Raw genomic sequence first — 16,653 nt, forward strand, 5'->3', positions numbered from 1 at the left:
TTTTACGCAAGCGAAATGTTGAGTACCCATCTTTGATTCTTTGAATAAATATTATTTAGAATTAGCATCTCAATTTTTTTGTAGAAAATTTCTCTTTTTTGACAAAGTCGTATAAAAGTCATAAAGAACAGTTCCAACCCTACTATTAATAGACTGAAAACTGTAGATTACACAGATGCATTAGTTTGTATATGGCAAATATACACTGGATTCTTTTTTTAGGACACTAATAATTTGCTGCAATTTATGGCAAATAGCTTGCAAAGGACCAGATGGAAAAAACAATTGTGAATATGTTATTTTGTCAAACAGATTAGCTCCAGTTATTGATCTGTTGAACACAAGACTACAAGTAAGTACTGAAATTGTATTATATCAGCATAAAATATGTTTACCTTTATTGTGTTATAATTTGCATTACTTTTGAGCCTATATAACATGAAAAATAAGTTTTATTATTTTGAGTAGGCTTTAATCTTCCTTTCTTTTTGAAAAGACATTTCACTGCTTTACCAGGTACATGAAAACATATGTATGTTTGTGCCATTTTGAAAATGAATGTGGTTACATAACCCCAAACTTAGAGACAAACTTAGAGATGTGAACCACCGATATTTCCAAATGAATACTAAGAATGTTTAAAAAATTTGTGGATATTCTTGCCCATATTCCCTGATCAAAAATTGGCAAGCAGCTGCTTGTTTTCTTTAACACTTGTAGTTTGCAGTGCAGAGTAAAAGCAAGAGCCCATGTTTTTACTGCCCTAAAGTGTAATTTCAAATAGGTATATTCTTTTAACACGTCCGATGTCAATGGACAACCTGACTTATGTGTGAGAGCCTCATGCACTTTAAGGAACTCGAGACAACTTGTCCCGACTTGTCCCGACAAAATAATAGGACACTTCTAAGCACCCAGTAGCACCAGGGTGTTATCAATAGACCGTAGTACTGCAAATGGTGCTATTTAAGCAGCAAAAATTAAATTTGCAGTTAATTTTAAATAATTACAGAACACTAGCTTCAAGATTTTACATAAATAAATACTTTGGCATGTAGGTCTCTAAATGGCATGAGGGTGAAATGCATCGCCATTGAACGTGTTAAATAAATTTAACGTAATACAGTTTGTACAGATATACAGCGTGTCCCGGTGTAATGTCCGGAAGAGGGAAAAGTTTTTTATTTGCGGGTTTACGACAAAAAGTTACTCTTTGTAAAAACTCCTGCTTCTTCCAAAATGGTCAAAACTGTTAAAATATTTGTCATTTTTTATACAGGGTGTTCAGTATTTAGAAAAATATTGTTAGTCGCCAAGAGTGTAAAGTACCATTATTTTTTGACAATATCGAAAAATATTATCAGGAATGTCATTTAGGATCCACAGGGAATTAAAAATTTGAGGTTTCACTAATTTCTGCTGATTTTTTTTTTTAAACAAGGCGGGCACCTAATTTTGCGTGCTATAATAGAGAAATAGAGGAGTTTAAAATGACGGATACTGTGGCTATAACAAACAAATAAATAATGTTTACTATCTCCTGTCAATGTCACTTTGTGATTAATTAGGTAATATTTATTTGAGATTACAATGCTCGCACTCGAACAAAAAGTATTTATTGTTCAGTGCTATGGTTTGAGTGAAGAAATATCATTCGCGGCAGTTCAAAGACGATTTAATGAGAAATGGCCTGACATAATAGTCACAGATAAGACTATAAAATGGATTAAAAAAGAAAAGGGTAACAGCGGTTAACGAAGAAGAAAATGTAGAATTAGTGATGCATTCAATAAGAAATGCCCCAAAGACACCTTTACGAAAAAGAGCTTCAGAAATTGGAAACGTTAGTAAGTCTCGTTTACAAAGCTTATTAAAAAATAAAATAAAATACATCCTTATAAACCAAAGTTTGTCCATACACTAGAAGAAAGGTTGGAATTTTGTTTATGGGTGGCTGAACACCATCTCGGAAGCAAAAATTTTTCCCACTATTACTTTTTCGGATGAGGCGACTTTTCCCACGAACGGAATAGCTCTCAAAATTGTAGATACTGGGCTTCGGAAAATCCTAATTTTCGGATTAATTGTAGATGACAGTATTCAAAAAAAGTTAACGTTTGGTGTGCCGTTTCTTATTTTGGAATAGTTGGACCCTGTTTTTATATAGGGAAACATGAAACAGCATTCTTATTTGCAGTTACTAAGTACGTTTTTTTTAAACTACTTAAATGATATGACATTAGCACACCGAGAGAGAGTCAACAAGATCCATCTCATTCTACAATTATGGTTAGAGAATGGTTGGACCAACATTTTAAAGATCAATGGATAAGACGATTAGGTCCTGTTACATGACCTCCTAGAAGTCCTGATCTGACAATAATGGACTTTTATTTGTGGGGCAATCTAAAACAAAAAGTTTATGCTGAACTGCTTGGTAATAATGTGGACACTTTAAAAAACAGAATAAGAGAAACAATTGCTTCCTCTATACGAAATACGAAATGTCTATAGAGAATTTATTAGAAGAGCTGAAATTTGTGCAGAAATTGGAGGCAGTAAATTTGAGTAAAATTTATTTTTGTAAATTTAAATTACATTATTCCTTGTTTATGTAAATTTTCATATTATTAGCAATAAATTGATTTGTGTGTGAATGTGGATTGATGGCTTTGGTAGTACCAATTAGCCAGAGCTATTTCGGGATAAATTGACTTAATATAAAATAAAATTAAAGGAATTTATTATTGCATAAATTTTGCAAATATCAAATAAAGTGGTACATACAAATTAGCTGCCCGCATTGTTAATTTTTTTTTTAATTTTAACTCCCTGTGGATCCTAAATGACATCACATAAATCATCACGAATATTTTTCGATATTGTCAAAAATAACGGTACTTTATTCTTGGCGACTAACAATATTTTTGAAAATACTGAACACCGTGTATAAAAAATTACAAATATTTTAACAGTTTTGACCGTTTTGGAAAAATATTTTAGAAAGCCTAAACACAAAGGTCAATTTACGATTATTTAAATTTAGTCACATTTAAATATCCTCCAAAATGAAAAAATATCTAAATCTATATTTTGTAAACCTATATGTATATGTCTGCACAGCATTATTTGTTTAGTACATCACATTAAAATTTACTGTAGTCCACAAAATGTTAAAGATAAATTTAAATAGAGATAATTTAAATAATTTTTGGTCATTAATAAAAAATTTAATATTTGTGAATATTTCGAAAGATTTTAATTTCTTGAAAGTTTAACATCACTATCCAAATTTATTGTTTTATTTTAATTAATATTTTGCTATCCTTTTATTAGTAAAGTAATTTTTTCAAATTTGGTGTACCTGTACTTATTGTTGCACCCTTAAAATTTTGAAACTTTAAAAGATTTATAACTGCTATTGATTAAGCTAGATAAGATCATAACTTTGCAGTTTTCTATTTGAAACCTAATTTCTTATTATTAGGGATTACATAATTTACACAAAAAAACAATCAAATTTCTCAAAAACAAAAATCCAAAATTCAAAATTTCGCTAAAACCAAAAAATCTTAAAGTCAACAACAGAATAATAAAGTTGTAAAATAAAAAAAATTCTCACTTATAAAAAATATTTTAAATTTAACTTAAGTATAACATATGTACATACTGTTAGTTGAAAGTCAACATTGCTGTCGTTTCTACATTTTCTTCCAAACACCCGGTTCTTCTGTCCGTAATGACAATGTTGTAGGTGTTGAAAAATCGCTCCGCATCAACACCTCTTACAGGAATCGATAAAGTTTGAATTGCCGCTCTTGCAAAATTTAGATGAATATATTTAGTCGCCCATAAAACCTGAAGAATATCGAGTGTCTATTTTTATCTGCTGCATCTAAGAGTTGTCCATGATTGTGATTATATCCATCATTAAGTTCATTTCGAGGGATATTTTTAAAAAATAGAATTTTGGAAAAACTTATGACTAAGAAATCTTTCCTGAGCGACTGTGTGGCAATAGCTATAGAGGGACAAAACAGTGTACCAATGTGTTGCTAGGTGTCGTTTGTTGCATTAGATTTTATGGGAAGGATTAATTTATTCAAGTTCTCAGATTTTGCCAGAAGCGCATCACTTCGCGTTTATTTCCATATTTCGCTTTTATTCGCTTTTTTTCCGTAATTTCGCATTTATTCGCACTTATTTCGTAAATATGAAAATTACTTATCCCGACTTATTATTATTATTTTTAAATCACAATTTTTATAAACTAATTGATGTAATTATATTTTATTTGGAGAACTTTAACAATTCAGATCATCTGCTTGATTTATATTAAAAAATGTAACTTACCTAAGACATTGATCTCTAATTAGCAGAATGTATTAGAAAATATATTAACCATTTCTTAAGGCCCATTTGCATGGCTCGGAAAATGAAACGGACCAATCAAAGATTGCCTTCCCGTTCCGTTAATGTTAATCCCATGTGTTGTGGACTTATCCTAACAGTATGCGAGTAAATCATACATAAATCTGTACTATGTAACGCGACTAATTTTCATTCTATTTAATAGATGGCAGCAGTAGTATTAAAACCATTATTGTGGTTATGGTGATGAAATAAAAGGGACTTTAATTTTACTGTATATATTTTTAAATGTATTATAGGTCGATTTTGTTTTGGGAAGACAATTTTTAATATAAATTTAATATACTTAACTTTAACTCTCTAGACGGGGTTGACACTTCATCGAAAATTTCAAATTTCGCGAGAAGTTTTATTTTAATACAATATGTTGACTAATTTGTAAATAAATGTAATACTTTAAATTAATTCCTGCGTCTGTAATTTTTTGTGACGTCATAACTTTGCAATTACAATTAACAAATCGGTACAGTGATAGAACGATAGTTGCCGATAACAATTTGCAGATTTCCCCCGTTTACTTTGAAAGATACGGTGTTTGTTTACATATGTATAATCTTTGTCTTCTGCTTGTGAATTCGCTTTGAATATATTTAGTTACTGCTGCATTATCTGTAGTAGTGAAGTAGTTTTCAATTTTATGTTACACAGAGGAGTAACTAATCTACTTTGCATCTAAAGGTATGTATCCATCGCAAACATTTCGCACACACTTCGGCAAAAATTTTTGACCTGTTTACGAGGTGTACGAGAGCTGATCGCGAATAGGGTATGTAACTGTGTGGATATGAACCGTTCTACAACCCATGAAAATTTTAGTAAGCTCGACGTAAACAAAATGTTACACGAAGTTTTCGTAAATTTAACGTAACATTTTGCAAGAATTTATTGGGTGATCGCGAACTGTTCGCGAACGCCGGTGGATACGTACTTTCTTAAAACCTATTTATGAAAAAGTATACAGGGTGTTTTTGAATGAAGTAGCATAAATGATACCAGTGAATCTACATTTCAAAAGAACACGATCTGCAAAAAATCGCCTTAGTAAAATGTTCACCCCTGAAGAGATATGGGCCATCAAAGTTTCCAAAAAAATTATGAAAATTGGCTGTAATTTGAAAACCGAACGAGGTACAAATAACAAATTTTTTACAGGTTGTTTACTAATACAGATGCGAGTTTTCAACTATTTTTCGAAAATTTTAACCCCTCGAAAGGGGTTGAAATAACCACCCCTCAAGCCATTTTTTGCCATAACTTTTATATTTCGTAAAAACTCGATATCCAAAAATACGCATTAGATAAACTGGTTCTTTTAGAAACTTTTACCTCTCTAGCAATTTTCCTTTAAAACTTTTCGTTTATTAATAAAAAAATAAAATGTATTACCATTCACCTCACACCGTATATGATTGCAATCAATCAAAGAAAAACTAAGTGTGCTGCTGTCATGCCAGTTGTCACAATTAACTCTTCTGTAAGTTGTCACTGTTATCAGCTAAATACTTTTTGGGTGTAAATTAACAAGAATTATGCCAAATTTTACTAATGATGAATATGTGGACATGCTACAAGTGTATTTTGAATGTCGCAAAAACTGTGCTGCGGCAACAAGAGCGTATAATGAGAGATATCCAAATCGTCAAGTTCCCCACAGACAAACTTTTTCGGCTAAACAAGTGGGTTGCGGATAGTCAGCGAATTGTTCTAATAGTTAACAAATAGGAATCGATTTGAAATTCTGCAAGAACATCGAACTAGGTATGTAGAGTTTGAGATAGACTGCAAGAACGCTAAATTCAAATTGTGCACGTTCCTGACAGTCACTACCGCAAAAACAGACCTAATAATTCACAAGATCTTAATCATATTTGTCACATAAATATTTTTTATCTTTCTATGTTCTTTTTAATCCCATCCGGTAAAGACCGCGAGGCGAGACATGAAACGCGTTCAGCATGGTTCTCTCCGTCATCTTCATGGGATCGAGAATATTGCGCCAGCCAGCGGGAGCCGACGGCACCGTCGGCGGGGCGCGAGGGAGGAATGCATTAGCGCCGAGCTTTTAGGCACGGTGAATGGTGCTGCCGACTGACTTGCCCATAAAACGAGAAGCACGCCCTGAATTTCGTAATATACGCGCACAGGGCCGAATCCGGCGATTTATAGTTAACGTAATGTTTCGGTATTTTTTGCAAATCAATCTTAGGAAAGTTGTATAATAAACTTGAAAGAATAATATATGTCCAGTTTGTCAATACAATATCTAAACGAATTTTACATTTGTTCCAATAAATTGTTTAAGAAATTGTGGCAATTTGCTATATTTTTGACATCTTATTTGTACCTCATATTTTAATACTTTGGCCAATATATTGGTTACCAACTTTTAAAGTAACGTTAACAGCAAACCACCATTTATAATAAACTTAGGTCCAAAAAGTTCTCAGAATGTACTCATTTATAATAAATGTTTAAACTGGAAATAAAATGACAATTATACAATACAATGGCGGCTCCTGACTTCCATACCAGGGAGAGCGGAAATATTTAGGTACACAGTATTGAAAACAAAATAATAATTGGGTAGTTTTATTTTAAGTACTATTGGAATATAGGAAAAATGTGAACATTATTTTTATAATGAAAGTCCATTCTTTTGCTTTTGTCCGAAATAAACTTTTCAATTATTTTTTCATTAAAGTTTGGTATTTCTCGCGCCATTGATTTTTCAATAGATAACATTGCAAGTGCTGTTAGTCTGTCTTTATAATCTAATTTAAACTTTAACAATTTTTTAAAAAACACAAGAAACAATACGTGGGAAAGGAAATTTTACGCCACACGTAAACGAATTACGTTTAATAAGAACAGAACGCGATGAATAGCTATTATTTAGTTGCAGGCGAACTAACCACAGTCCAAACTGCATAGTAAATATTCGCTACTACCACTCCGTCTTTCACTGCTGTGCGGCGGTAACCATGACCACCGCTGTAAACACTTTACAGATTTAGAGGCAATCTACGCATTCAGGGTTTTTTCAAATGAATTTTGCAAGTCGAGTTAATTTGACTGCACATTACTTTAACATTTCCTTTTTAATGTGTTTCATAATATTAATCCATTTTATTATCTAAATGACATTAGTAAACTAAATTTTGAATTAATTTTTATTTGTTATAAAAATTACTAGGGGGCGGGCAGTTATATATCCGTGTTGAAATAATATTTATGTCCCAAATCTTGCTCTACGTATCTAATATAACAGCTCGTGCTTAGGAAAATGCGTCGGGACTAAAACTTTGAATGCACAGTTGTCTAAAACAAACAAAATCAGAGACCAGTGGTCTATCTCAATTTGCACTAAATGTTTCACAATTTTACGTTACCAAAGAATAACGAGTCTCAATAGTTGCTCTTTTAATTCAAGAAGTAAGAAGGATAAATGCGTTTATGATTAAATATTTGTAGTAATAGAATTATTACTTTTGTACCAAGATTTGAAAAACGGATGTGGTTAGGGCTAGATATGGCTTATCCCCTAAAAAGAAAATAAATAGATTACAAGAAGTATAAAAACTAGATCCATTTTTTATTTGTACATTTAAACATTTAGCTTCCTTTATAAAAATATCTACTTAAATGTTCTTTATAGAAGGTTAGTATAAATAATTCAAATTTAAATTCAATTACTGACTTCGTTTTATGTTTATTTCTGCTTTCATAACTGACCGTTTCAGTTAAAATTCGCGATATGAAGCCGGTCCTGTCCTCACATCGTCGTCACCCTCATCATCTTTGTACCTGCCCAACCCGTCTATCCATCTACCTATCGATCATACATGTGTTTCATTTGTCTCTAATGTCTTGTAATTTGTGTGCGGTTTTGTACTTTGTCCTGTCATTCTCTAAGTGCTCCTCATATTTTGCAGGGTATGACTCGCAACGATGTTCCTCTGCTCGAATTAAATTTGCCTTTTTGTAGAAATTTAAATAAATAATATGAACCGGTTAATACACTGCTTATTTGAACGATTGATCTTAGATATTTTATCATCAATTACAGAGTTGACAATTTAATTGCACTCTTAGGGAAATTTTTAACAAATCATGAATAATAAATTATTATCAGTTCCAATGAAAGTTTGACCCCTCTGTGAAACCTTTCATAATGTGGACAATTTTCGACACTTGCAAAGTCTCTGCTATTTTCTGAATACATAGAAAAAGTCGATGGCTAAAACCGTGAATTTTTGTATAGGGTGGTTCAATATCGACACTTGAAAATACAGGGTGATTTATATCAGGAAGCGAAACCTTGTAAACAGAAATTTTATATATAGCAAGAGTATATCATATAAACAAAATCATTTAATCAACGTAATAGTTCTACAAAAAGAAAACACATAATTTTGTAAATAAATATGTTCAACGAGTTCACCGCCAGATGCATTGCATGCCTGTCAACTCTGATCAGTGAATTAGATTAGTAACTGCAGCAATTAATTAATTTGAATTTGTTGTGCAGCATTCATAATTCTATTTGGTAACTGTTCTCCATAGTTTATTTCTTCCGAATAAACGATTTGTTGTATATAACCCTAGAAGTAATAATCAAGTAGACTAAGATCTGACGCTCTAATAGGCCACTCAACTGGGTCCCACCTACCTTTACTTTCTATTAAAATGGTGGCCTAATTATTCTACTTTCTACTACATGTCCTGCAGCATGTGCCACCACTGCATATGTTGCACGTTGTTCAATAACTATAGGTATGAGGCGGCATTTAAATGATGCCGGATAATTTATGTTAGTAGTGGACGACCGTTGAAAATGACATCTCACATGTTAATAGAGAATCTATGTTGAAGGTTATGTTTCCTAAATGCGTCAAGATTTTGTATTGACCATAGATGCTCATTGTGATAGTTACTAATACAAGTAGCCTTGTCGAAACGGATCGAAGGTAATTGAGATTTTGTTCGTGTTACTCAAGAAGCCATTGTGAAAATATTAATATTCGCACTCCATCTCTTGTTTGTAAGAGATGTACAAACACACATCAATAATAGCAATAACAAGTGTAGCAACTAATTCTTCTTGTACTAATACCTGGTTAGTCAAGTGTTGCATCAGTTACTTCTTTTTGTGTATACACGGTGTCTCATTTTAAATAACGCATTGCAATATCTTCTTAATGATGCCCTTTCAAGAAAACCTTTTTAGACAAAAGTTGTAGGGTTTTGAGGGGGGCATTCGATGGTGACCTTAACCTTGACACAGGTCAACGGTAAATGTCGTTTGAAGGTCAACTTGAATTATTAGATATGTTAGATAATATATTTCTGACATCTGAAATAGAGCGGAAAATTTTATATTCTGATATATCTTTATGTTCTGGGTCAAAGTGACCCAAAAGGGTTATTTTAGGCTAAAATAAGGTTATGAATAAGATTTTGCGATATACTCGTATTTCGGGAAAGTACTTACGTCGAAAGATTTTGGTTGAAAGTTTTATGATTTGATGGGATCATACAATGATGCCTTATTTTTTTTGACGGAAGAGAATTTATTTAATTATTTTTTGTGACATATTTATTTATATACAAATAAATACCTACATTTTTGTTTTTGTTTTGAAAGCATTTAAATAAAATTAAATTTTAAATTAGGTGAGAGCAACAAATTAACCTATACTTTGTCCAGAATGATTCCATTAACCTTTGTACAAATATTTTCAAAAATAGTTCACAATAATTGAACAAGTTTTAAGAATAGACTATAATTATTATATGAATGTGAAGGAAAATGCTATGTTGTATGAATAAACTATAGATGAAAAAATTTACTAAAATAAACATCGTTTTTATTGTAATATATGCCGCAGAAATAATCTACATTTTTCTTCAAATGTTACGTGACACGTAAGCATATGTGATTCTCAAAGTAGTTTCTACATTTGACACATTGAAGTATTGAGAATTGAATAGTCGCTAACATTAAATGGGATATACTTACACCGTGGCCCATTTTAATCGACCACCTCGTGTAACTTTGCAGGATGACCACCAATTGAAATACTTCTAGAATAAATATTGTAAGGTTTTAAAGGGACCGTATGCTAATGACCTTGGTTTTGACCTAGAGGTCAAATTTAAAAATCATTTGGAGATCAACTTCAAATTTAAAATGGAAACTCCATTTGTTTTATCCAGAAATGGAATGAGCAGAAAATTCTACGTTCATAGATTTATATTTGTCTTGGGACAGATTGACCCCTAGTGGCCCTCTGAAGGTCAAATCAGCTTTCCGGCTGAAATATTTACATTTTATGGCAAATTCCGTACAAACTACCATGGTCATGATTTATGGTTTAATTACGACTCTGATCTCTTGGGCTTTGGGGTCAAATTTAGAGGTCCTTTAAACCCTTAAAACCCTTGAAACCTTACAACTTTTGTTCTGGAAGTTTTTCAATTGGTGGTCATCCTGCAATGTTATTCGGGGTGATCGATTAAAATGGGACACGGTGTATATGAATTGAAATAAATAAATAAATTATACTTGTAAAAATAATCTTGTTACATACTTACATTACATTACTCTGCATTTTACAAGGCGTGTTTACAGTTATGACTTTGAAACGGTGTCAATCAATGTATCTAGGAAATAAAATCATGTAATTAATTGTAATTAAGTAATCCAAACATATTATTATTACCTTTTTGTACAACTTATTGTTGGGAAATGTTGTTTCACTTAAACTTTATAACCTACCGACATTACCTCACGAAATGGCAGGTTTAAAAAAATAAATGTCTTACCTTGACTGCAGTTTCCTTTCTTGTACGGGTCCTACTTAAAATATAAGAAAAAATAACTTGAAGTTATATATCTTTGTTTCAATGGAAAATAAATATTGTTAAATAAAATTACAAAATTTCTGCACCTATTGAACACTGCGGTATTTTAGATGGTCCGCGATTCATCCATTAAGGGAGACATATTGTCCGAAATTTTCATTTTTTAAATTGTACACACAGACATTGTACAGATATTTTGTAGGTATATTGTTTAAATTAGCACTTTTACATTGTTTTTCTATTTCACAAAAACCTCATTAATCACTATCAAAAGTTATTAATAAAATTTTAAATCTAAATGACAGCTTGTGATTATTTTCAATTTTTGTTTATTTCTGTACTTATGAATTATCATTTCTCGTTATTTTTTTTATATTACCTTTATCGCCACTCCCTGTTGCATTTCGTCAGATTATCCATGTTTGAAGCACGGGTTGTGAAAGCCTTAAAATCACTACTAGATTATTGATGGTTTCTTACACTACCTGGGAAAAAAATCCATATATATATATGAAGACATTTAACTACCAATAGTCATTGCATTTAAGAATATAATTTTAATTTCTTACGTATCACATAAAACAGTTAATTGTATTACATTTTATTAACTTAAGGAAATAAAAAAAATAAAATTTATTTTAAGCTTAAGCTTGTTGTAAAGTAGCATTTATTAAAGTAAATCAAAATAAACAAATTATGGTAATTAATTATCTACCAATAACAAATTTTAGATTTTGTATACTAGGTCACTACCACTACTGAAATAAACAATAATTGTTGAATGGACTGAATTTTTTATGGGCATGAATGCTTAAAAAAGTGATAAGAATAGAAAAATGTTAGGAAACAGACTCGGAGGCAGACAGAACAAAATAGCTGGGCAATTAAATAAATGAGCAAAACTCGAAATATTATAGTAGATGCTGAAATTGTCCTCCAGTTGATTCTCTGTAACTCCATTTTTTCGAAAATGGTACATGCTAACGAATTTCGACAAGTATACCTTTTTTTTGTAAACTAAACCGTTTAAACATGTAACAAATTTCGACTTTAACATTTTTTTTTCGATTCTACCCCTCCAATTACCTGTATCGGCGACACTGCTTTTCAGAAAGAAACCGTTTGCACATTATTCTTAACGCACAGTTGATGTTTACTCGTGTACACTGTGACTCGAAAACAGGGCCATTAAGAAAAAAAAAACGTTACATGAACTACCTCCATTATTTTCCCATGAGGAACTTCCACACAAGTTTTTTTTTGAAACATGAACAGGACACCCTGTATATTAATGACACTACAATAATTTAAATGTNAATAGTCACCGCCCATTTCGCCCTTCCACAAATAAGATCCACTTCTTATTTGTGGAAGGGCGAAATGGGCGGTGACTATTAGACGCCTTCATTATAGCCATCTTTCTCTATCGCACGGATTTCTATGACTTACTTTATCGCTCTCACGTAACGGCCGATGAAGCATGGGGACTTTCCGACCCTGTATTTGAAGACGTTTAACTACCAATAGTCATTGCATTTAAGAATATAATTTTAATTTCTTACGTATCACATAAAACAGTTAAATTGTATTACATTTTATTAACTTAAAAAAATTAAATTTATTTTAAGCTTAAGCTTGTTGTAAAGTAGCATTTATTAAAGTAAATCAAAATAAACAAATTATGGTAATTAATTATATACCAATAACAAATTTTAGATTTTGTAAACTACTACACTACCACTACTGAATTAAACAATAATTGTTGAATGGACTGAATTTTTTATGGACATGAATGCTTAAAAAAGTGATAAGAATAGAAAATTATTAGGAAACAGACTCGGAGACAGACAGAACAAAATAGCTGGGCAATTAAATAAATGAGCAAAACTCGAAATATTACAGTAGATGCTGAAATTGTCCCCCAGTCGATCCTCTGCAACTCCATTTTTTCGAAAATTGTACATGCTAACGAATTTCGACAAGTATACTTTTTTTGTAAACTAAATCGTTTAAACATGTAACAAATTTCGACTTTTAACATTTTTTTTTTCGATTGTACCCCTCCAATTACCTGTATCGGCGACACTGTTTTTCAGAAAGAAACCGTTTGCACATTATTCTTAACGCACAGTTGATGTTTACTCGTGTACACTGTTACTCGAAAACAGGTCTTAGAAAAAAAACGTTACATGAACTACTTCCATTATTTTCCCATGAGGAACTTCCACACAAGTTTTTTTTTGAAACATGAACAGGACACCCTGTATATTAATGACACTACAATAATTTAAAAGTAATTGTAATAAAATTAATTATTAATTAAAATGGTCTGCATACAGGGACAAAGTACATGCAGTTAACAAGAAAATAGATACGCAAAATTTGAGAGTAAAATATTTATTATTAAAAATTATTAAAATATTTATAATTTAATAAAATATTATTAAGAAAGTATTATTATTATGATTAACTAAATATGGGATAAGATATAAGTATTCCAAAACGACATCATTTTTTCTTTTTCTGTTCGTCGTAGCTTTTCACTTATGCTGATAACGAACGATTTGCAATTTTTTATCAGTTATACAACAGTTTTTACCTTAACTGATCTATAGTTATTTACTATAACTAACTTTAACTGTTGGTACTATAATATTTCAGTTTAACAACAATAAGTAACAATAATCCTTGCTTATTATTTATTTTCTTAAATATTGATTGAATATTAATTGTGGTTATATTTATGTTATATTATTATACACTGTTATAAAAATTCACACAGTTGTTCCTAAAATCGTGACAGGAACAAATTGTATCAAACTTTCACACAATGCAAAATTGTAAAAATAATCACAATGTAAATGTCGAATTTTCAGACAATTTGTACCTGTCACGATTTTAGGAAAAACTGTATAAATTTTCAAAACAATGTTTTTCCGTGTTGTATAAATGGGTGCTTTTCCTCTTAAACGTTGAATAGGCAAAAATATAAATGTTTTTAATTGGCGGATTGGATAGCATTAGATAGGATTTTTAGTGTTAATTTTTTTCTAAAACATTCTTAAGAGAAAACAAACTCTTTCACCTGCACTACCTTGCACTTGATTCAAGATTTACACATTTGGAAAAAAACAAACTGGTGTAGAAATGTAGCTAATGGAAATGAGAGAGTCACTACATCTTTATGCTTTCAAAGTTGTAAATCATAATATCAAAAATTTAACATAAAGAAAATATATTCACCTTTCTGTTTCCTTATTTTGTCATTCGAAAAGTCTAGAGTATGTTATAAATTGTTTGAAAAGGGATCGTTAATAAGATTTTAATATGTTAAATCTTACGACCGGGCTTGTGCGATGCATTCAAAAACAGTTGCAAGAAATCAGACACATCCATTTCTTTCACGTCTAAAACACATGTTAGTAATCCATCTGACCTTTGATCGTAGGTCTCGAAAAACGGTTAAGACATAGTTAACTAATAACTTTTATGAAATATTTAAGTATATTCACAGCCTTAATCATTAGTTCATGTGATCAACTGACCATGTTTTGATTTGCACAGAAAACACTAGTCCGTAATTTTTCAATCATAGTCGTTATGATCAAAAGTACTTCAAAATAGAATTCCATCCAGTTCAAATCTTACTAGAATATTGTAGTTCCTACGTATTTTATCTTATACTGTGACTAGAATTAAATAATCTTATACAAAAGTCTTTTAAAACGTTGATTTTAGGGAAAATATTGAATAGAAAACAAGTTTTTAGTGAATGAAAAACTTGTTTTTACTCGTTATATTACAAAAATACAAAATTATAGTACAAACATTTTTTCAGAAAGCGTTTGAAAGCTTGAGAACCCTTCTATATGCGATTCAATTTTCAATTATCTAAGAGCCTTGGTTTTTGCTGTGCAAAATTTTGAAAATTTGCAAATTTTTTTTCAAAATCTGGATTGCAAAATTATTATGCAAAATCTGTCGAACCGATTTTGATGAAATTTATTGTGATGATTCTACATAACATGAACTTTTCTTGAGCCAAGTATGAAGGTCCTATACCCAATTTAAAAACCCCAACGATTTTTCGATTTTTACAATAATAATCATGATTCATTCGATTTGTAACTAGTCATGTTTTGTAAAAAATTTAATTACAAACATTTTTTCCTCTTCCATTTTCGCCTAAAATCAACTCTTGAAAAGGTACATAATTAAATAGGAAGAAAAATACATTTTCGAATTTTTTTAACATATTGTGCCGCCAAAAGTTAAGCCCACGTTTTTTTTATGCGCATAGAAAAATTTTCATTTCTAGTGATATTTTAAAGCCAAAAACCCAAATATGGATTCCTTGAAACAGATACCGTCTGGACTGTAGGTATATTTTGGACTTAACAGTGTTTTTTTGACTTTGAAAATTTACCGTTCTCTGTAAAGATACTGTTACATATTTTAATCAATTCTTAATACAAAAAAAGCGAAACAGCCCTATTCATTATATTTATGACATTATTACAAATTTTAAATACATTTTTTGACTCTCCCTTTATGTGATTGCACACTAGTTTATGACAAAAGGTCACCCGGGCATGTAAAAAGACAAACGAAGAAAATTGAATGTCCGGCGGTCCATTTGCCAATTTCTCCGATTTCAATCTGCTCTTTTACATACGTTCCGTTGAAATATGTTTCTCCAGCCGCCGGCTACGTGCACCCTTTCTTTTACGCATGATTGGCTTTCCGCCGTTTTTCCATCTAATCGTGCATCCATTTTTAATCCGAGGTCTATTTCAATAATGTATCCGGATCCGAAGTTTTATTATCGATATCCCCGTTCCGAATCGTTTTTTACGTCCGGGATCATATGTTTGTGTTTATGAAATTGATGGAAGGCTTTTGCTTGGGAAAAATCTTGACTATATTACTTGTTTTGTTTGAGTAACGTATATTGTAGTCGGTGTTTAATGGCAGATACACTGAAAAAACGCTATCCTGTTCTCAATTATATGCCTATTCAACCAATGACACACTATGCTCAGTATTCCTCGGACATAACTTTGTTCGGTTCAAACATAACTTTGTTATTGAAAATTAAAATTAACATTTCATTGTTTTAATTATAAGCTTCTTTTGAAAATCATTAACGATTCAATGGAATACTATTATTCTTTATTCTATTAACAATTATTGTTTTAGCATTAAACTATCGTTCAGTCAATTATAAGACATTTTGGACAAAAGTTGTAATATTTTTGAAACATATACATTTAACTATTGTTCTAATGATAGGTTATTATTGTTTGCAGTATAGGATATTATGAAATGTATACGTTTTTATCATTGTCACATTTACAT

At 31.1% G+C, this 16,653-nt stretch overlaps 1 protein-coding gene across 1 annotated transcript in view; it reads left to right on the forward strand.

Annotated features, from left to right (window-relative positions):
• Window positions 1-16,653, forward strand: part of LOC108907772 (S phase cyclin A-associated protein in the endoplasmic reticulum) — a 41,872-nt gene that overhangs the window by 14,738 nt on the left and 10,481 nt on the right. Inside the window, exon 9 of the mRNA XM_018711566.1 lies at window positions 223-352. Coding sequence (XP_018567082.1) covers window positions 223-352 — 130 coding nt within the window. The remainder of the gene's footprint in view (window positions 1-222; window positions 353-16,653) is intronic.

The sequence above is a fragment of the Anoplophora glabripennis genome, unplaced genomic scaffold (genome assembly GCF_000390285.2).
Source record: "Anoplophora glabripennis isolate ALB-LARVAE unplaced genomic scaffold, Agla_2.0 scaffold329, whole genome shotgun sequence".
Lineage (NCBI taxonomy): Eukaryota > Metazoa > Arthropoda > Insecta > Coleoptera > Cerambycidae > Anoplophora > Anoplophora glabripennis.